The sequence below is a fragment of the Taudactylus pleione genome, unplaced genomic scaffold, assembly GCF_031769625.1.
Source record: "Taudactylus pleione unplaced genomic scaffold, aTauple2 ptg000290l, whole genome shotgun sequence".
Taxonomy (NCBI): Eukaryota; Metazoa; Chordata; class Amphibia; order Anura; family Myobatrachidae; genus Taudactylus; species Taudactylus pleione.
The window spans coordinates 9,410,678-9,433,839 of NW_028284692.1; the positions used below are offsets into that span (position 1 = coordinate 9,410,678).

At 40.5% G+C, this 23,162-nt stretch overlaps 1 protein-coding gene across 2 annotated transcripts in view; it reads right to left on the bottom strand.

Annotated features, from left to right (window-relative positions):
* Window positions 1-23,162, bottom strand: part of ABCC3 (ATP binding cassette subfamily C member 3) — a 142,281-nt gene that overhangs the window by 16,310 nt on the left and 102,809 nt on the right. For both annotated transcript variants that reach the window (XM_088482664.1, XM_088482665.1), the window contains exons 15-25: window positions 19,413-19,479; window positions 18,536-18,662; window positions 16,632-16,808; window positions 13,569-13,736; window positions 11,800-11,983; window positions 9,694-9,799; window positions 9,445-9,595; window positions 8,933-9,140; window positions 8,517-8,827; window positions 3,990-4,189; window positions 7-133 (exon numbers count right to left, since the gene is read on the bottom strand). In XM_088482664.1, the coding sequence (XP_088338790.1) occupies window positions 7-133; window positions 3,990-4,189; window positions 8,517-8,827; window positions 8,933-9,140; window positions 9,445-9,595; window positions 9,694-9,799; window positions 11,800-11,983; window positions 13,569-13,736; window positions 16,632-16,808; window positions 18,536-18,662; window positions 19,413-19,479 (1,826 nt within the window). The remainder of the gene's footprint in view (window positions 1-6; window positions 134-3,989; window positions 4,190-8,516; window positions 8,828-8,932; window positions 9,141-9,444; window positions 9,596-9,693; window positions 9,800-11,799; window positions 11,984-13,568; window positions 13,737-16,631; window positions 16,809-18,535; window positions 18,663-19,412; window positions 19,480-23,162) is intronic.

Consider the following 23,162-nt stretch of genomic DNA (forward strand, 5'->3'; position numbering starts at 1 on the left):
ATGTACCTGTAATGCATAAGATACAGAGAGACCCACGAGTCCAGGACTAAGAGTCTCTCTGCCAATCACAGCAAACAGAGCAGCAAAGAGGACGACACAGTTTCCAACAAACTCAACCCGGATTCCAAGCCACCTGTAACGCAAACAAAATCACCCTCAGTTTATGTTTAGATTTGTTTTCCTTTGTGGAAGGTATGTTTATTTCCTATATCTGTACTGTATTTGTGAGGCGAGAGTGTTAACAAAAAGTTTTATATGCTATTGACATGTAAGTACAACAAAATATTTGCCAGGTATAAGGAGACAGTCTCAAAAGCTCATTATAGAGGGGAACTTAGAACCACATATGTTATTGGATGAATTCAATCTCATAGTAGACTCTAAAACCATTTCTTCTATTACAGCGGACTGCTTATGCATGATACTGTATCATATTTACCTTCTGGAATGTCAAACAACCAGATATCGGGGGGCACAGATAATTTGTCCAAGAGACAATGAACGAGTTGCAGAAAGAGAGAAGCAGATGCGACAGGTCCCTCACACAGAGCAAGAGACAGAAAAGGCTAAACAGCAGCAAAAAAGAGAAAGGATTACAGAAGTCAGGAAAAGAGAAAAAAAAAAAGAAAAATAATATTTTATACAATGTAAAAGTAAATAATAATAATAATAATAATAATAATAATAATAATAATGAAAAAAAAAATAAGCTGAACAAGCAAGTGTGTAATATATATGGTACAAATGCACCCTGCTATGAAACATAATGATAGTGGAAGCAACGCAGCTTTGTTATAAGAGGTACAGTAGTACTGTAGAGCAGTGCTCTGCATGGAGGAGGGGCTGGAGATGGGCCGGTGATATATGTTTTGTTGCCAATGTAATATCCAGTCGAGGTGAATTTGGAAAGTGGTGGAGCACAGAAGCTATAGGTCTGGTTCGAACTTCACACACAGTATATGATGTGTTATTTTGTCTGGAATAGATGAAGTATGTCCTAAAATGGACACTATGGCAAAAATATTATTTTTGATTTCTAGTGATGTCAGAATAAAAACGCCAAGAATATCTTTCACAGCTACTTATATACAGTAAGTATTCAGAACACTCATATATTATATTAGCAGATACAACCTATATAAGGATGCCTACATGTGCAATCCATGTAACCACCTAAGTGTTAATGTTAAGTTTCCCAAATGACCTAAAATATTAAATAAAAACTTTGAATACTACACAGCAAGGATTAGTTGCTTATTACCTAGTTGTTAACTTGCGTAGAGGTGTTTATGAGAGGTCACTCCAATACAATAATACGAAAAGCACAGAGATTTTCTTTAATGATCTCTAGGGTCTATTTACTAAGCAGTGTTAGGAGACAGAGTGAAAAGTGATAAGTATGTGATAAGGTGCCAGCCAATCAGCTCCCAACTGTCATTTTTCAAACACAGCCTGTGAGATGACAGTTGGGAGCTGATTGGCTGGTACCTTATCACAGACTTATCACTGTCTCCTAACACTGCTTAGTAAATAAACCCCCTAGAATCATAACTCAAAGGCCAAATCTCTTTTATGGACAGACATAGCCAGACTCTTCTATATCTAGAGTACCATCCAAATAGATATAACATATCCCACCATGGAGAAAATAATAAAGTCCTCAGCTTAACAAATTTCAATCAACTAATAAACCAAAAGGTACAATGTCTATGGCAGGGATGCAGTTATTATGCCGGTGGACGGGTTGCCGTCAGTCGAAATACCGCCGCCGCAATATCACCTCGTGGGCATAGTGTTGACGCCGATATCCCGATGGACATCAGGATACCAGCGTCGGCATCCTGACCACCGGAATCCCGAACGTCGACGGGTAAGTATGAAGGTAAGCCGAGGATGTGGGTGGTTAGGATTAGGCACCCCCGGGGGGATTTAGGGTTAGGCATTCTCCCGGGAGTGTTAGTGTTACGTGCGGGGAGAGAGGATTAGGCACCCCTGGGGGGAGGTTAGGGTCAGGCACCCACCCGGGAAGGTTATGTTTAGGCACCACTAAGGGTGGGTTGGGGGCGGCAGGGTAGGGTTAGATAACTCACCTAGTCGTGTCAGGATCTCCTGCTGCCGGGCTTCCGATACCATTCCCTATGGCAGTATTCTGTTTAAATACTACTGTATATAGGCTGACCTAAATTCTTATGATTTAATTACAATTTCAGATCTGAACTATAAAGATAACATACATTGTTCAATGTTGCACTGACATTCTGCAGCAACTTTCATATACAGTAAATGATTACCTCCCCATTCCATTGCAAACAGCTGAAATTGTTTATATGGCTTTAGGTAATGTCCGAATGGTAGTGCCCTGTGGGAAAGAGAACACTAGCGCCCTCCTACATCTTGAAAGGTCAAACGGCTTACAGAAGGGATGTTCCTAGCCCGAAGACGATTAACTAACCTGAAACTGCCAAAGTGTGGTAAAGCACCCTCTAACATCTTTCTTGGCCCCTCTGATTCTCCCTACTGTGTGATCTTAATGCACTTTTTGCACTCTGGAGGGGTAAATTGCTAAAGGTTGATTTTAGATCAATTTTAAAATGTCTTCCTGCTATTTATTCCTGCTTTTTCGAAATATAAGTCAAGTAAATGAGTAAATACATCCTTATTATAGTCGGTAGTTCTCCAAGTCACGATCCTCAATTCAGTGTAATAGTACCATACTTCTCCAAGCAAATGGCAGTTTACAGTTTCAACTTTTTCTTCTCCTCCTTCTCCTCAGGAAGTTTAACTCCCAACATGCAAAAGAATAGAGACTAGGTAGCCTCTCTTTTCTTTTGCATGTTGGGAGTTAAACTTCCCGAGAAGAAGGAGAAAGAGTTGAAACTTTAAACTGCCATTTGCTTGGAGAAGTAGGGTTCTATATATCCAAAATGCTACTATTACATTGAATTGAGGATCGTGACTTAGATAATTACCGACTATAATAAGGATGTATTTACTCATTTACTTGAGTTATCTTTCGAAAAGCTCCTATATGAGTTGATACCATTATTGTGTTTGTATATGTATTATCTGGAGTAGTATTGGTGAAACTTCTGGTTTTCATTTTGTGCTGGCTGCTTTTGCGTTAACTGAGTACTATACCTCTGTTTTTTCAGTTTTATTTATGGCTCTGGGATCTGACAGTTCAAAAACTGGGACTCAGCTGCTTTGACATCACTATGGGACATATTTATTAAATACTGCGATAAAGCCATGAAAATTAGCATTCCATCAGCGCAAATCACTGCAATTGGAAGTGTTTATTAGTACTAATTTAGTAGTAGTATAAATCATATTAATTTAATGAAATTATTATTTTTCAAATGACGGAACTCAATGAGATCATTTCTGGAACTGATTGAGCTAATGGGCATGTGCAAGCAGTAAATACCTAAAGGGACCCGAAGGATCCCTCTCTGGAAAAAAGTAGAAATCTAGAGTAGCTCATAGAATTCCCATAAAGTAGGCTAAAACCTCCTAAAGGAAGCATAAGCTAACATGGCCACGTTCTGCTTAGCTAAGCTTTTTAGAGCTAGGTAAATGGGGCAATTTTTCAGTCCCTATAGAAACCTAAAGGAACTGCTTTTGATAACAATTCTCAATAGCCATTTAAGGAAGATTGACCCCATTTTGGGCTTAATAAATAGGCGTTTTGAATTATGAAGCCTTAATATTACTAATAAGTTTCTATACTATTAGAGAGCATGAGCTGTTTGGAATTACATCTGTGTCTTTGTTCTCGGTTATCTGCCTTGTTTAAGTATAGTGATACAAACTGAAGTATCTTCTTGCAGGTTGCACAAAGGGAAAGTCTGGGGTACATGTGAAGCCATGTTTATCTGGAAATAACTAGTTGTGCAAACATTAATACTCAGAAACGTTATCAGTTGTTTAAAATAAGACAATGTTTAAATTTACTTTACTGGTCACCTAATAAACATCAAATCTCGTACCTGTTTGATACAATTCCTGGATAATAGCTTTTTTGATTTTCATCCACTTTTCTGTCACTAAGTAAGACAAAGCTGTTTTGCCTTCCATACGCCCGGATGATACTAGCGCCCGTGATTGTTTCTGAGAAATGAGAGTATATTGGAGACCTGCTGACTGATTCCAGTCTCTTTAGTTGCCGGGATGTGGCCACATAGAACCTCTACAACAATAAGAATAAACACAGATTGCTTTGTATTTAGATCATATTAAACAATGTTTTCCTTATGGCTGTGCTGGGGTTCTATCAGCATAATGTATGCATGACAGTGCACATAGCACAAATACTCACTTATAATACATTACAGCTAGGCAGCAATACTGCTCTGTATACAACTGTTATTATTATTCTATAATAAAATACAAAGTGTTTTTATATGTTGTTGTATATATTTTGGTTTGCTTTGAAAAAAATGAATGTGTCTCTTAGCTGCTTCTATACATGGGCTACCAGTTAAAAAATATATGACCCCTGAATAATTATATAAATGCACATGTAAGGCCTGATTCAGAGATGCATGCAATTCCAACTGCGAACAGATCTCGTGATTTTTAGAAAACTGGACGTGCGTTGTGTGCATATGTAACTTTGCACAATTACCGGACATTCTGAATCATACAGATCTAGGTCAGAGGTTGTTATTAGGAGATAACTGGGTGTTCACATTTGGATTAAGTGTGATATGGCTGTGTAAATGGAATTGCAGGTTATTAGGAAGTGACCGGATGCAGAGATCTGTCTGACTTCCGATGGAGATCTTGCGCAAAAGATTGGGCTGGTGCAAATGTTTGTTGATGACCGTTGCTTTCACCGTTGGATGGATAGGGGAGGCCAACTCTAAATAAAGGCGGAGATTTACATTTACTTTTCAGCACGGAAATGCTTCTGCTTTTTGTGAAACTCTGAATCGGGACCTTAATGTATGGGATTTCTCCTTTAAGGCACACAGGGTAATAGTTATAATATTATTAATACCATAGTCATTCAAGATTTTGTAAATCAGGTGCAAAATTTCAAATAACCACTAGATGTCATCGGAGGATGAGTGCATTGTAAATTATATGATCTTTATGTATAGTATACAGGAACAGCCACAATGCTAAAAGTGACATGGATAAAACTGATGGACAGAAACTTGTATACAGTCATAATCATCTGCATACAATATGACACAGCATAATATGAATAGAATAGATAAAGCATCAAATATTGTTTGTGTAAAAAACCATCTGGATAAAAAATTAGCTGGGGCTGGTTTATTTGTGCCATAAAACAATGATGCTTTATGAAGGGTGGACTGTAGGGAGCATCATTTTTGCTGGGCAACCGTTTTCTTTACGGCCCGGCCATTACAAAATGTTTAAAAAATCAGTTTAGCATAGACAATACTTCCATAGCTTTCTGGTTACACCACCTCCTTCCTAACAGTAACATGCAGCAATGATAATTTGCCCTCTCATTTTCCAATGGTGCAATGGTGACTCAATAAATACAGTATCTAACAGGAACATTTATTTCTAATTAACGCAATTTGCAAAAACGACAGAGTTTATATGATATGAAGTATTACTCTGCTGGAGGGAGCTGCACAGATTCAGTCTTAAGCAGTGTGAGATGCTTTACTGCATGGTGTTTTGACTTCAGGTACCTGGGTTCTGAGGAGGAAGACACCCTAGGTGCTGCATGGTATTGATTGGCCAAAACGCTTCAAAACCTTTTACATACAGTCCAAATTGGATTGACTATGAATGTTACCATGGCCATGGAACTGGTGGGCAAAGCAAATCTGCCTCTAATACCCCTTTCAGACATGCAGAGAATCCCGGGAATTTGGCCTGCCTCAGCAAAATTCCTGGGTTGCCGCGTATGTCTGAAAGGTACCCTTCAATCAACCAGGGAATTCCCTGGGACTTAAGTCCCGGGAAATTACCCTGCTTATGCCTTAATGGTGCTACCCGGGTATTTACTATTCCCGGGCTGCACCAAGCAGCTTTTACATTGAGTTGGCAGCCAAAGCGTCCTATAGGACGCTCAGCGCTGCTACTTTGAGTTGGCATCACGGACGTTCAGCACTGTTGCTTTGAGTTGGCAGCGCAGAGCATCCTATAGGACGTCGGGAACACCCGCCAGCGCTGGAGACTGCCGACAGGTCTCTGCCACAGCGGGCCACCCGCTGGACCACCAGGGCAGTACATTTACGGAAGGGGTTGTATCTCTTCCCCATTGGGGGGGTGGATGGCAAATAGGGGATAAAACAAATAATTTCTTCATTAAAAAAAAGGAAAAAAAAAAGCTGGATTGGGATTGGCCGGCTGCCTGCTGCATTTTGATGACCTCATCAGTGGCAGCCGGAGAGGGGATAGGCTAGGAGGGGCAGACGGCAGAGGAGACGCAGGTAATCTAAAAATCCTGACTTATGTCTGAAAGGGGTCTACCTGTAGTGTGAAAGGGGGGTCTCGACCAAATACCCAGGATTTTGCACAGGATAAATTCCTGCGTCTGAGCAGGAAATTTTCCGAGTCGTATGTCTGAAAGGGGTATAAATCTCCAGCATACATGTTAATGGGAATATAAAGGTGAGTGCACACTAGACGATTTTTTGCACGATTTGGGCGATTACATCCCATTGGATCGTCAAATCATGCAGTGTGTACAAATGATAATTATGCCAATGCGCATTCCTGCTGGTCGTAGGTCGCATCCTCCGATCTTCCCTCCATGCAGGAAGATCTGGCAATCTCGTTAACGACACTTTATCTATAATGACCTATATCGTTAGGTCGTTGGTCAGATTGCAGTGTGTATGCATGATATTGTTGACGACATTGCATCGTTTGCAGGCCGTCTAGTGCAGGCATGTCAAACTCAAAATACCAACCGGGCCGAATGTTCAAGGTCTTAAGAGTGTGTGGGCCGCAACAAAAAAAAAAAGTCTTATATTCAATTTTGAAAGGTTTATTATTAATAAAAACCAATGCAGTGCCCCCTGTAGTAGTGTCCATTATGCAATGCCCCTTAAGCAGTGTCCCTTATGTTGTGCCCCCAGTAATGTCCCTAGTAGTGCCCCAGTAGTGCCCCTTATGCAGAGCCCCCAGTAATGTCCCTAGTAGTGCCCCTTATGCAGAGCCCCCAGTAATGCCCCTTATGCAGTGCCCCCAGTAGTGCCCCTTATGCAGAGCCCCCAGCAATGCTCCTTATGCAGAGCCCCCAGTAATGTCCCTAGTAGTGCCCCTTATGCAGAGCCCCCAGTAATGCCCCTTATGCAGTGCCCCCAGTAGTGCCCCTTATGCAGAGCCCCCAGTAATGACCATTATGCAGAGCCCCCAGTAATGCCCCATATGCAGAGCCCCCAGTAGTTCCCCTTATGCAGAGCCCCCAGTAGTGCCCCATATGCAGAGCCCCCAGTAATGCCCCTTATGCCGAGCCCCCAGTAATGTCCCTAGTAGTGCCCCTTATACAGTGCCCCCATTAATGCCCCTTATGTTGTGCCCCCCAGTAATGCCCCTTATGCAGAGCCCCATTAATGCCCCTTATGCAGAGCCCCCAGTAATATCCTTAGTAGTGCCCCTTATGCAGAGCCCCCAGTAATGCCCCTCATGCAGAGCCCCTTATGTTGTGCCCCCAGTAATGCCCCTTATGCTGTGCCCCCTCCCAGTATAGAACAGGCCCCATTCACCTGTGCAGGACTTACCTTTCTTCAAGATGGCCGCTGGGCACCGCTCCAGCCCATGCCATCTTCACTCCCATCGTCCCGCGTAGACGCTGCCACTGACTGGATCTAATTAGATCCAGAGCGGCAGGTGCAGACTCCTCTCACGAAGTCGCCCGGACGCTGCATCACTGTGAACGCTGGTCTCTGAAGCGATCAGAGGCTTCTGATCGCTTTAGAGACCAGTGTTGCCAGCTTTAAATAAAGTAAACACTGCCTGATCAGAGCTGAGCTTCGATCATGGCAGGGGTGTGGGCCGCATATTATATATTTGTGGGCCCACAATGTCGGGCCCCACAAAATGTTTATTCGGGTCGCATGTTTGACATGCCTTGTCTAATGTGTAGGGGCCTTTAGATATATATAGTGTCTGAGCACATTAATGTACTAAATCCTTGACTCTTGTTTTCCTAGATACACAGTTTTGAAATGGGCAGGGAAGTATACTCATAGTAGCACAAAGCATTTCAGAAGATGGCCTGCCCATTTGTGTGGTGGTTAGTCAGGACAGAGCTGCATATGCATATGTCATGAATGATGTGAGGATGGGAATATAGGCAAGAATGAGGTCTCAGACTGAGGGTTATAAAGGAGCAGTGTAATCCAACATCAACATAGTACCGAAAGATTGTTGTTGGGTGATGTGAACCTAAATGAGACAAAATTCAACTTGTTTGACACAACAATAGACCCCGAGAAGTGAACAGAGTCTTGTTTGTATGCCATAGTAGCAGGCAAAGTTATCTACTTTATTACTAATTCAATGAGTCTGCAACTTACCTGTACAAATACGTAGATGAATGCTAGAGGTATTATAACCACAGCAAACAGTGGTGTGCTAGATACTATGACAATCATTGTGGAGATGGATGTGAAAAAGGTAGCCAGGAACATGAGGATGGTTGGTGGTATCACTTCATCAATCACGTAAATGTCTTTGGAAAACCGATTGATAATACGACCAATAGGAGTGGTGTCATAGAACGACTGTGGTGTGTGCATCTTATTGTCCAGGAGCGCTAAGTGCAACTTGCGGGCAGCAACAATCCCAGCCATTGCTAGCGTAAATGAGGATACCATTACTAAGACACCTGTTCAATAGAGATCCATATTATAACATCATACTGGGTGAATAGAATGCATAAATTCTAATGCAAACATTTACAAATTACTATATTTTCCCAATATCTTCTGACCTTGCAATAATCCCAGTGCTGCATAAACTCCAACCCGCTTCTCTGTGTTCTGCTGGGTTCCATTTATTATAGGCTCATTTGTCCAATCACTGAGCCAAACGTTGGCCCCAATGGCTGAAGCATTTTGACAGCAGTACAGGAAACAAATGAATAATGACACTGCAATGCCGACTGCCTTAATATATTGCCAGAATACTGTCATTTTTACCTTAAAAGTAAAAAGCATTATTAGAAGTGTTGAGAAGTACAGTACATTACAATACACAAATACCAAATTCAACTATGATACTATAAATAACAATGTAAAACAAAGAACAAGAATAATGATATTAGTTTCATTTTGTTCTAAAAACAATAGTCTACAATTAATTTAAACTTTTGTTGTGAAAAAATTCTGACCCAAGCGAAACAGCAGCAACAGGGGCTACAAATCCATGAGCTCCATAGGTTATGACTAGGGTAGGCAACAGCCGGCACGCATGTGACTGGCAATAGTCAGTAAATGAGCATACCCTGCCTGTCTCCGCTGTTTCAGTTTGAATGAGTTTGTCCACTGGAAGCTTCTTTGCTGGCACAGTCTCTGACATCTTCCTTTCACAGAATTTCCTGCGTGTTGACATTGCGTGTGATGGTTCTGTATCTGAAGAGAGAACGCTAATTTGCCTGAGAGAAGAAAAAAGTAAATTGGTTATTTCAAGAGCATATTATATGATTACACGCTGGTGATTGGTGCTGTGGAAAGTTTGCATGATATCCTTTACCTAATAAACTTTTTGCGCGCCTCATCAGCTATGGGCTCATTGTCAACTAGATCTGTGTGGTTACTCAATGTCTCCTCTGCCAATAAAACTTCTTCCTCACTTAGTACTGGAAAAGATATAAAACATAACAAAATGATAAAAACTGTGCTATCTTTTAAGTATAAGATATAATATATCTATGTGGCTGTTTATTTATTTTAATAGGCAGCATATACAGATCTATGTAGCAACTAAAGTTTATACTATTGTTACCTAAAACATTCTTACTAACAGCAAAACTAGACAGCATAAAAACAATACATGTAAAAATATATTCAGCCTCACTAAAACAATGAATAGCGTTAGGAGGGGATAAAAGCTGCTCCATAGGCCAAATATACAAATTCCTATTAATATTCAGAACAGACTCATGGAAAATGTTATTCAAATGACATTATTTTTCCCTCTACAGTATGCAAAGCATGGCACAGGCCAGTGCAGAGATAAAGTTCCCATGGATAGATACTTCAGTTGGAAATAGAGTAAAGCCCCCTTCAGCTGATCAGGCATAGGTATGAGATAGGGGACAGCTGCCAGCAAATAGCCAGTCCTGCCAGCAGAGTAAAGATGGGTATCCTGGTATTGTACACAGTAGTAGTCAGCAGAGGTTCATCACTATTGGCTGTCAGTGAGTAAATCATATGCACTGCACACACACAGCTACGGTAGTGAGAGAGAGAGCTGGGCGGCCATACCGATAGCAGGCCGTGTTACCTGCACTTACTAGCCTCATGTACTGTACACATACAGCTACAGTATAGTGAGAGAGAGAGCTGGGCGGCCACACCGATAGCAGGCCCTGTTACCTGCAGTTACTAACCTCATGTACTGTACACATACAGCTACGGTATAGTGAGAGAGAGCTGTGCAGTCACACCAATAGCAGGCCGTGTTACCTGCACTTACTAGCCTCATGTACTGTACACATACAGCTACGGTATAGTGAGAGAGAGCTGTGCAGTCACACCCATAGCAGGCTGTGTTACCTGCAGTTACTAGTCTCATGTACTGTACACATATAGCTACGGTATATTGAGAGCTTTGCAGTCACACCAATAGCAGGCCGTGTTACCTGCACTTAAAAGCCTCATGTACTGTATCGCTAATGCTCTCTCATTATCTACCAGACTGACTAAAGAGTTGGGGGAGAGAATAGTTTACGGCACTTATTCAGACAAAGTTGAAAACTGGTATATTGACATATGATCACACAGTAAAGTAACTATTCAGTTTTGGCTTCTGATAGCAGAGATCCATAGGAACTATTCTGCATCTTGGGTTAATATATTGTTATCTCTAAAAAAAAACGAAACAAAAAATGAACACTCAGGAGGGAAGAGTGTTATATTCACGTGAAATACTTACCTTACTAAGGAACTACAACCGGACTTTTAGAACTTAGTATTAAGGAGGATATCTACATTGATATATTGTTATTATTTATGCATGATGTTACTGCATTGTTCAGATAAACATATGTATGTCAATGTACAATACAGTATACTGTTATGTCATGTAATGAGGTGAATGTATGTTCTTATTTACTTGGAATTTCATCAGTTTAAAGAACGCTATATCTATATGTAATTGTGTTTACTTACCTGGAGGTGTGATGCAAGCATCCAAAAAGAATAAGGAACAGATGTATTTGTGTTATAATATTGTTTTCAACTAACATGCCCCTTCTACACACTACACTATAGGGAGTAATATTAATACTTAAGTGTATCCTTGGGCTTACACAGGCAAGTCCTTTATATATATAATATGGGTTTTCCCAAGTAGGCCCATACCAACGACCAATACTTGGGTGGAGGCACTGATAAAACAAAGGTACACCACTTAATATGAGGTTACAAGTGGGTACACTAAGCCACGAGGGATTTAGTAACCTGGTGACCCTTTACAGAGGTAAAAGGGGAGTTACAATATATCTACAAGTGTGTACCCAGCTTAAAAGCTTCCTTAGATGCAGAAATGCCACTGAAGACAACACAAGTTTTAATATTGAAAAAAAAAAAAAAAAACCTGTTTCTGGATCAGGCGATTAAAAGAGTAAATATTTACTTGTCAATTGTTCCTCTTCCACATCATCATCAATAGCGTAGTTCCGTAGAAATTCGGCAAAAGCTCCATTTTGTTTTAAAAGTTCCTGGTATGAGCCCATTTCTGACACCTTACCATCCACAAAAACAACAATATGATCAACTTGATTCAAGAAACTGATACCATGTGTGACCAAGAGCCGTGTCTGGAAGGAACATAGAGATGTGTTCAGTATCTAAGCTTCTCTCATTTTTGGACATGAGACAATACAGCGGGATAGCATTGCAACCACAACAGCATGTGTACACATCTTAAGAAAAAAGTCTGTTTGTGCTGATAAGACACCATTAATTTATAAAGTAGAATAGAATAATCAGGGGGTCTGATGTTCAATAAAAAAATATATATATTTAATGATATATTATATATGCAATATATATTTATTCAGACTAGTATATGACTAGCCATATTGCAAACATTTATATTTGAACATGTAACACATACATACAGTATGTACCAACAAATACTGCATATAAAAATCCATAAAACTAATTGAACAACAATAGTGATCACAATGACTCCATGGAGATCTCCAAGTCTAATCTATAAATGACACTGCTATTAAAAGTCCATATATTCATAAAATATCGCTCCTGGTTTTAAGCCACAAATCAGATGCAAATGGGAACATGAAAACTTGTAAAGTCACCACGCTCCACTAATGTCAGTAGTCAGCACTCAGTATGCTGTGCGGGATTAGGCAGTCCTGAATAACTCCCGTGCTGTAAAGAGTGGTGCACGCCGCCCGTATATCCACCTGCGGGGGTCCGTCTGGGCCACAAATGCTGACGATAGAATTGGACATCAGTAGCCTTTATATTCCAGATGGTATGGAGGATTCCCCAAGTGGACAGCAACAACAATGGAAAGTGTATGGCAACCAGTCCCAGCGATGGCGAAGGGGTGAATGCACTAAGATAACGATTGTCCAGAGGTGCATTCACATAGGGCTTTGGAAAAGCTCCCTCTATACCGGAGCGAAACTGGTTAGAGATCCAAATCCCTATGTGAATGCACGTCTGGACAATCGTTATCTTACAGCATTCACCCCTTTTGCATCCATTTGCATCTGATTTGTGGCTTAAAACCAGGAGCGATATTTTATGAATATATAGAGTGAGTCCTTTTAATAGCAGTGTCATTTATAGATTAGACTTGGAGATCTCCATGGAGTCATTGTGATCACTATTGTTGTTCAATTAGTTTTATGTATTTTTATATGCAGTATTTGTTGGTACATACTGTATGTATGTGTTACATGTTCAAATATAAATGTTTGTAATATGGCTAGTCATATCCTAGTCTGAATAAATATATATTGCATATAGAATATATAATTAAATATCTATATTTTTTATTGAACATCAGACCCACTGAATATTCTATTCTACTTTATAAATTAATGGTGTCTTAGCGCAAATAGACTTTTTTCTTTGCATGTCTTTGTTACACCATAGTATGTGATGGTGTAGGTGTGTATTCACAAGCACACATGTCATTTTGCTGCTATTAACAAAAAATATTTTGGTCATTTGACTGCAAGATTATATATGTATATCTTTTTATTCATTAGCGACTAATCTCTTGTTTTTATAATGTGTACACATCTTGTAAACATTATGTTTTTGTGTATACCTCTAGTTGATTGCATGTATTTGAGACATGCATAATTAAGTGGCTCAATTATCTCAAGAAGCATTTTAAATGGACATACAATCAACAATACTTACTTTCCCTCTAAGCAAACCATCGGGGCCAATGACATTGTCAAAAATGTGTTTGGCAACATGAGCGTCCACAGCGGAAAGAGGATCGTCCAGTAGGTAGACATCTGAATTACTATACACTGCACGAGCAAGGCTTACTCTCTGCTTCTGACCCCCTGACAGATTGATACCCTGCAGTGTGAAGAGAAAGTATGTTTTGAATAAATGTCACATGATTCACTATATACAGGTAACCAACTATACTGTTATTTCACTTACTATTTAACATACTGTATAACACTCTTGCAAATTAAATCCTTTATTTGATTAAATTTAGAACTGGACAAACAAGTATATTTTCAGAAATCTGATTTTTTGCCATATTAGTTTCTCTACCTATTAAATAAATTATAGTACATTACATCTTTGCATATTTCCATAAATTGAAATATAAGCTGTAAGTGTTATTTTATTAGCTCTGTAGGGTAAAGTGGCTTCATGCAGAAATAACATAGAACCTCCTACTGGTTGTTTCAAATAAACAATCAAAGAAATATTGCATTACAAAGCAATTACTTTTATCAAAGCATCTTTCACAAATGGGATTTTTCTCTTTTATTAAACAACATGAGTAATGCAAAACATAATTACGTCACAGGGACATTTTTGAAAATATGTGTAAAGGAAGAAGTCAGTGTTGCCCATAAAAATCAGATTGTAACCCACATTTTTTTGTTTGCAGAGAAAATAAGCATGCCATTGGTTGCTATGGGTAACATCTTCTTGTCATTTGCACCAGTTTCCACATATAGTATGTCTCATGTTGTTAAAAACTAATGTTACAAAATAAACTGATTGGGCATGCAGACTTGAACAATAAATATTACATACTGTATTATTTCATTACGGTGATAAACCTAGAATTATGGCATATAATAATGAAATAATAACCAGGACACGTATTTCAATTTCAGACTGTGTTTTATAGACGGTGTAATGATTAGCATTACTGCTTCACATCACTGAGGTCATGGGTTCGATTCCCACTGTGGCCCTAACAGTGTAGAGTTTGTATATTCTCCCTGTGCTTGCGTGGGTTTCCTCCGGGTACTCCGGTTTCCTCCCACTCTCCAAAAATATACTGGTAGGTTAACTGGCTCCCAACAAAACTTAACCCTAGTGTGTGTGTGTGAGCATATAGTAGGGAATATAGATTGTAAGCTCCACTGGAGCAGGGACTGATGTGAATGGTCAAATACATCTGGATAAAAAACAGATTTATTTGTTACAGCTGCGATCCCTCTACATGTATTATGGAGGGATCGCAGCTTATGCGAAGCATTCTGAAACTTGGTCTCCGCAGCTTACGCCTATTGTCTACACATCGCAATACTAGCGACATGTGTGGTCTGTAGAACGCATATGCGCAGGATCCTTGGCACAGGAGTGAAGAGGCCGCTGACATGTTAACTTCACTCCCAGCACATCGCATGGAAGGGCCCGTCACTGCGTGTGTCCTTTAGTACATTCGGGCACTATGATCCCATCCTGCAATGCGATCATGGGTGCTATTATCGTGCCCAGATCGATCATTAAAAAATGGGCCTCTGAGACATATACAACTTATTTTACTTTTATATCAATATCTCCCTTACAAAAATTAAGCAATAATTTATGGTGTACAACATTCTAATTATTTACATACTGTATATTTCCCTTGATCTGGGGATACAATATGATATATCATATATGGGGAACATCTTCACCTTCTCTCACTACATATAGTATGTTACTCAAATATAAGAGCTGGGAGGCAGGTACAAGTGCACAGTCATTTTAATAATCACTTCTAGATTTTTCTATCACTCATTCTCTATTACTGTCTGATTTTATATTGCTATTTTTATATATGTATATGACACGAAGGGGCCTATGTGTCAAGCCATTTTTTACATAAAATTATGCACAAACTGCAGTTTCTGCTAATTTTATGTATCGATCCTATTTACTAATGGTACAATTCAGGAGATTTCACAGAAATCTCCTGCAAAGTGTTAATCAGCACTTCAGATCGCAGTCCCCATTATTATCAATGTGAACTACGATCTGACCCCTACAGTATGTACTAAACTCCAAAAACCAAAGCTTTTCGGAGTTTAACCACGGTACTTTACACCATCTTCAGATGGTGTAAACTACTGTTAGCCTATGGAGGCTCCAGGGGCAGGAGAGAGATCTTTTGATCTCTCCCCCGCAGCCCCCCGGACGGCCCTGGAAGCTGACACTGTGCGCATGTGCAGTGTCAGCTTTCCCCGGGGAAGTCTTTCACTCCTGTGAAAGACTTCTCCTACATGCCGGGGATATAACTCGCCGGGACAGCAACCGCTGGCCCTGCGAGTACACAGCCGGGAAATTATCACGGCTAGTAGGAGTGTTAATAATTGCGGCAGTACTGCGTTTATTAATACATAGACCCCCTAAAAGTTATTATTTATGTTCTACAATTTATGTATGTGCGCCACATTTGACAATATTTTTCTCTTTAGTTGGAATCTTTTATTACTTATAAAGCCAGGTACACACTAGAAGCTGTGTGTATCCAGCGACGGCAGATGTGATGGCACGATATATCAGGTGGTCCACACACACTGCACAATCTGGTGTACGACCGCTCGATATCTTGTTCCTCCGCCACACCCAGAACCATGGTGTCGGCCGCCAGATCTTCAGGTTGGCCTGCACTGCAGGCAGATATGAAGATGCGACGAACAGGAGCACGCAATAGTGTGTACACACTGGACGATGGGGACGAATTGTTGTTCTGATTCGCCTCAAAACAACAAATCATCTAATATCATCTAGTTTGTACCCAGCCGAACTGTTAGTAGTAGTAACCCCCACATTGTACAGCAAGCTTAAAGGAGCATTATGTGATACATACTGTATTAGAGAAATATTTGGTATATGTGTGGCACAAAATTGATACATATACACCATTTCAAGATAATACCTTTTCTGATGGAACAGTTTAAGGTAAAGGTATTTCAACATCTGCAACCACCCCAACTAGAAATTTGCATACTCTACCTTTTCCCCAATCTCTGTTTGGTCTCCACCAGGCAGCACCTCCAGATCAGTAAGTAAAGCGCAGGCTTCCAAAACTTTTTTGTAGTTTTTCTCATTTCCTATCTTGCCAAACAAGATATTATCCTTGAGAGTTGAGTTCTGTATCCAAGCCTGTTGCGGTACGTATGCAACGGACCCCTTGAAATAACAAACACACACAAAAGTTCTTACAATACTTTCGTTATCAGATATGCTACCGTTTTAGAAGCCTATAAAAATATTTTACAGCAATCTACTCCTTGGTTGTACACCCCAGAATTGGATTTTTTGTTTTTTGTGTTTGTGTGTGTGCTTACAGATAAATCTTTATCTCTAATATTGTAGTGGTGCACATAAATTCTAGGTTACTGTACTTCCCTTACATAGAAGGAGAGAAGGCCCACTGCAAAGGCAAAGTAGAACATCACAAAAGAAAATGATTTATCAGTAAGTACAAAAAAAAAATCTCCTTTTTATTCTTCTGCTTTAGGAGGACACAGATGATCGGATGTCCCATATAGAAGGGGACCGATGCCTTAGGAGTCCTGGGATTGCCACCACTGGATGATGTAAAAGCTATTTATTTTGGCTGGAAATACAGCACTGTGCAGAGTACTGCCTTGTGTTTGTGAATTACTAACAGCCATATTTATTAAACACAGGGAATCCCCCGAAAAATTGAAAGAGAAAGATATACATGAATAATGAGAGAGGTATGAGGGAGCAATGGGAATGATATAGAGCAGTGAGAACGTTATAGAAAGGAATGTACAGCACAAGATTATTGGTTCACCAATGCAAGTGACACAATAGGATAACTTTGTAAGTAAAGCATTTATAAGTGAAGAAAAAAATGCATTACTTTCTCACACTGTATGTTAGCATTTTAAATACAGTACATATTAATTTCCTATATATTTAAATGTGGTGGTGGATCTCATTGTGACTGCAAAACCTGAAGGCTCTTAACTACCCTTTGATCCATCACCACATCAAAATCTGGTTACGCCACTGATCTGAAAGAATCAAAAACTTTTGAAGATACAGTAGTCAGACAGTGCTCCCAAGCTGCCTGAAAGACATGCACAATAACCACAAGAGTACACCTTGAATGGCTTCCAGAGTAGAGACCATGATCTATACTACATATATGCAGTACAGGATAGTTAAAAGTAAGATATTGTCCTGAGAGACACTAGTTGGAGAAGTAGCCCAGGAACTTCATTGAAGTCAATAGCACAATAGATGACTTTGGTCTGTTGATTAATCCAGCCTTGAACAAGGTTTGGAGGGAGAGTTTGACTGGCTGTGATGCTGAAGGACCAGTCTCCTGAAATGGTCCTTCACCAGCAGAGCTATAGAGAGCCTAAAGTTCAGTGCAATCATGAGGCGGAGAGGGAGACTTCTGCTGCTCAATGGCAGCAGTCTTCCTGGACCTTCCACTGCTGTGTGCTGGGCTGGGTCAGAGGCTGCTGCCGCTGACAGGTATGGAGTGTTACAGGGGAGCGGGTGCGTGGACACGGGCCTCTCCAACAAGGCAGGGGCCTGGTAATTAGTACCTGCTCCCCCACCTCTCAGCGCTCCTGTTCACCAGTATACTGTCTAGATAAGAGTCAATCAAGATACCCTGAAGATGGACAAGAGCCAACATCGAGGCCATGATCTTGATGAAGGTCTACATTAATAGTTTGTTAGTTTAATTTAACATCATAGTTTGCAATTTCCTGCTTTGTTTTATATTTTAATTCATGATTATTTGGAAAATTATAGAGAATAAGTATTTTTATTTCCACTCTAAACAGTTATAAATAAAATGAGGATAGAAAATGGCAATATTTTATGCAAACTGGTTTTTTATTATTAGACATTGTAGGAATACTACCAACCCGCACTGAGACCTCCCCATCCAGTTTCTCCATTTCCCCGAGAAGAGCTGACACCAGAGATGACTTTCCACATCCAACATGCCCAACAATGGCAACCAGTGATCCAGAGGGGACCAGCAAATTGATACTGAGAAAGAAACAAACATTTATAGAATACAGTATTATTAAGGCATACTTATCAAGCTTATCAGCCTGACATTAATGATAAATTGCCCATTTAATTACTTAGCAGCAATAACAAATATTATTAACTTTATGCTTCATATCTGTAGATGTTAATATACAGGTTTATTGATCCTTTATTAAAAATCATATTACAGAACATTATTAGCACTTGGTTTTCCTATTCCGTTTAGTTGGTTGTTTATCAATAACTCCAAGTAGAATCACCTTTATGTTTCTACCTCTTACAAGATAACAAAATATTAATATTACAGGAATAAACAGCATATGAGCTCCAAGATCTCAGAAGCTTCTAAGACCATAAATGACTCAGATATTTGTGATCCTGACAGGTTTAAGCTTTAAGTTACCTTTTTTTATTTACATTTTATAGCTATACCTACATAATTTCACTGCACCATGGAGAAATTATATGAAAATTGATTTAAGAATATAATAATAAAATTAGGATTTATTAGATTATTGGTCATGATTGTGAAATTCTGAATTAGTTAATTTTTTACTCTGATTCTACAAATCCAGTATATACCAATATCTTTTTGCATATCAAATTGTTACACATATTGCACACTAATCCAACTTTTCCACAAGTGCTCATTTTACCTGCCAAAAATATAGCTAGAAATCCATGAAAACATATATGCATAGAAATTCATGCAGGAAATATGCCAGAACATGTTATGAATGCCCTTACTTTTGTAGAATTGGTTCACTCTTTTGTGCCCAAGTAAATGTCCCGTTCTGTACTGTGATGGCATTGCCTGTCAACGACAAAAGAAAAATCATTATGTACTGTTAACCAGTCCCTGCAAGAGAAACTAGTATATTGTGTTAGCAGTGACTTATTTGTAATTTACTACATGTTTCACAATTTTGATTGTCATAAAATATTCCACTGGTTATAGTTTAATTAAGTAGCACTAGGTGCTAGCACATCAACTACACTGAAATACTTTTTTCTTCTTTGGGTTTCATAGGGTCCACAGGAACTATCTTGGGGGTATGTAGTTGGAGTAATCCATTGCACCAAACAGCTACAGCTTTTCAAGCTCCTAGCATGCACCTGACCTCCTCCCTATGGGCTCTATTTATTAACCTTTTCACTTATTTTTAGTATCACCTATATTTACTAAAGGACAATTGAAGTAGAATTCCTAAAATTCTACTCCAAGCCCTAATTATCACATTTTCCATAATTGTTATGGGAAATGTGATCTGGCCAAAGTTACTGAAAATAAAATGTGAAAAAATACCAGGGGAAACCCTGTGATAATAACGCCACGTGGAGGTGGCGTTATCCAGGGTCTCCCCCGGTTACCGGACTCCTGCTCTGCTAATAGGCAAAGCAGAGCCTTAAGCCGGCCACAGTGGTCAGCTGTTAAAAACAAAAAAAAAAACTTACCTGCATCCAGGGACTGGAGATCAGGGCTCCGGTGATGTCATCATGGGCTCCGGTCAGCTGGTCTCCCATCCTGTACTGTGACCCGATCACTTGCATTAAACTGACCTGACCGGAGGTAAGTAGAAGTAAGGGGGGGTCGCACAGCGACGGCCGGTCGGCGCATGTGCGGTACCTTGTCACTATATTTTTTCTGAAAAGTCCTAGGCTTTTTTATTTACCTTAGTTTATATACTGAGTTGTGTTAGTACTAAGCATCCAAAAGGATGCATGTGCTACGACTCCTACTACCTCTGCAGATGCCGAAATGCCAGCTCCTGAACGGGCCTTGGGGATTCCGGCGGGTCTCAGCGAAGCTTAGCTAGCAGCGACGCTGGGGCCCGGACTGCAATCGGATCCAAGGAGATGACAAGGTAAGACAATTCCTCGCTTGTCGGGGAATCGTGCGCTGCAGTCCTGGCTTCCGGTGTAGGAGACACACCGGAGGCTGCTGCTAATGAGGGCCCGCGAGCCGCGTCCTCACTAAAACCTCCGGGGTCAAATCGTCTGATGCCGGGGATGGGTAGTAGACGCAATAGCAGCGCACTAGTCAGCGTCTACTACTGTGAGGCCAGCGTACCCGTGCCGTTAATGCAGCTTAGAGGAGATAGGCGCTCTCCCGGCTGCTCCTCCCCCAACCCAGATGCAACTTCCTGTGTAGTGGGTTCCCGCGTCTGGTTTGTTATTTCTTATCACCTCGTGTGTTGAGACTCACAGTCCATCTATGGTGCAATGATGAAAGCTGCTGGTTCTCAGAAGGTTTGGGTCAGTCTCCCTGTATACCTCTGCCTTGGGTCAGGTATATAGTGCTCGATATCCTACCAAGCCCCCAGGGGTTTGGTCAGTTGATTCAGCACCCATTTGCATTTGAAATTATATATGCATTGTATGTGACTTTAATGCTAGCTGCTGTTATTTCTAAATTGTCAGATATCTCTATCACTGTGTTTCTTCTCATCCCTCTGTACATGTGTGTGGGGCCTTTCATTGTCTTTTCAAATTTGCTTGTGAAGACTAACACATTGCATTTATACCTTATATGTCTAAGGTTAAGGTCAGGAGGCTGACCCCCTGTGCTGGTATCATTTAAATACTGTTCAGCAGGCCTGTCGGCTCAGGATTTCATGCAAGATGGTTTGGTGCAACCTTTTATAGGAGACAGCTACCTCACCAATCCAATACACCAGCTCCTGCACAATGGGGTTCCCACAGCAGTTACATCCTGCTATGTATATGCCCCCCATGCGCAGAGTATGGTTAACCGTCTACCACTGCTCGGCAGATGGGCAGACGATTAGACCAGTTACTTGCAAGCATAGGCATAAGGGAGTATCCCATCAGGCGCAGACTGGGGATTCTATTGTTTAACTATCACTGCTATTGCTCCATTTTTTACACTCAACTACCAGGTGTGTAGGGGTTAAAATGTATTTCACATTTACTTTGTGAGGGCTTAGCTGCCCAGCCCCCTCTCTCCTAATTAGTGGGAGAAGCTCAGCTGCAGTGGAGTGTTTACTGAGGGGAGATTTGATCTCTTTCTGTTTATACCTTTTCTTCTAGGATCAAAGTATATAGCACTAGAATCCTACTAATTGTTTGGTTTGTATAAGCCGATTCTGTGCTGATTTGGAAGTATATTTGTGTGTATTACACTTATATCCTACCAATGTGATAGTGCCCTCTTGCAAATGTATTTATAGGCATGTGGATCCTACCAAATTTAGGTGTTTAGGTAGTGGATTTTAATGGCCTTTTGCAAATGTATTTATATGCATGTAGATCCTACCAAACTTAGGTGTTTAGGTAGTGGATTTTAATGCCCTTTTGCAAATATATATGCATTTTATGTGACTTATGCTAACTCTGCTGTGGAGAAAGGAAAAAAAATATATTTGTTTTGTTTTCTTTTTGTTTTTTCCTAACCCCCAACTACCTGGTGTATAAGGGTTAGAGAGTACTTTACATTTATTTTTATCTGTGAAGGGGGTCACATTGCATCGTTAACACTACACTTGTTGTAGGTTACTTGCAAAGGTAAACAGGAGACAGTGTCCCTGTGCTGGTTTCATGTAAATAACGTGCAATTTGAATAACTCACTGAGCTTATGGGGGAAGCATGGAACACTCCAGGCAAGCTGTTACAGAGTCCAATAAGGACTAATGTCTTTTTTCCCTCTCCCACAGGGAGAGTGCATTAGGGGTGCAATCCCCAGAAGGTTGTTGGTACAACTCCCTCATCAGGTTCTTTCTATGGCCAGACTTTCCTATGGAGACCATTGCGACAATCAGACTGGCAACAGAATCTGGGGTTTTCAGGGCTCCCTGGACATATAGGATGCATATCTGAATGTACCTATTGCACTATTCCACCATAGGTTTCTGAGGTTTGCTGTGGGTCAGCAACAGTACCAATTTCAGACTCTGCCCTTCGGGATTCCACAGCCCCTCGGGTGTTCACTAAGCTAATGGCAGTCGTGGCGGCTCATCTCAGATGACAAGGAATCAGGATACAACCATATTTGGACAACCTCCTGATATTGGCGCAATCTCCAGAGGTTTTACAACACCATCTCCAAATGACCATTGCCGATCTGCAAGAGCACGGCTGGATAATCATTTGGAAAGTCTTCTCTTTCTCCAACTCAGCAGATGGTACATTTGGGGGTGCTGCTGGATTCCCTGGGGCAAAGGATTCTTCTACCAGTGGAAATTGCTGCCCTGCAATTACGGGTGCACAAACTGCTCCGCAATCAGAGAGTGTCGGTTCACTTAGCAATGCAGTTACTGGGGTCCATGGTATCCACCTTCGACATGGTGGCTTATGTCCAGTACTATTCCAGGTCTCTGCAACGATGGATTCATTGGGGTGGTCAGTATCATCTGATAAAGTCTCAAACGATCCGCATCTGGCCAGAGGTTCGCCTCTCCCTTGCATGGTAGCTGCAGATGACTCATTTAGACAAGGGTCATCCGTTATGGATCCAAGATTAGGTACTCGTCACAATG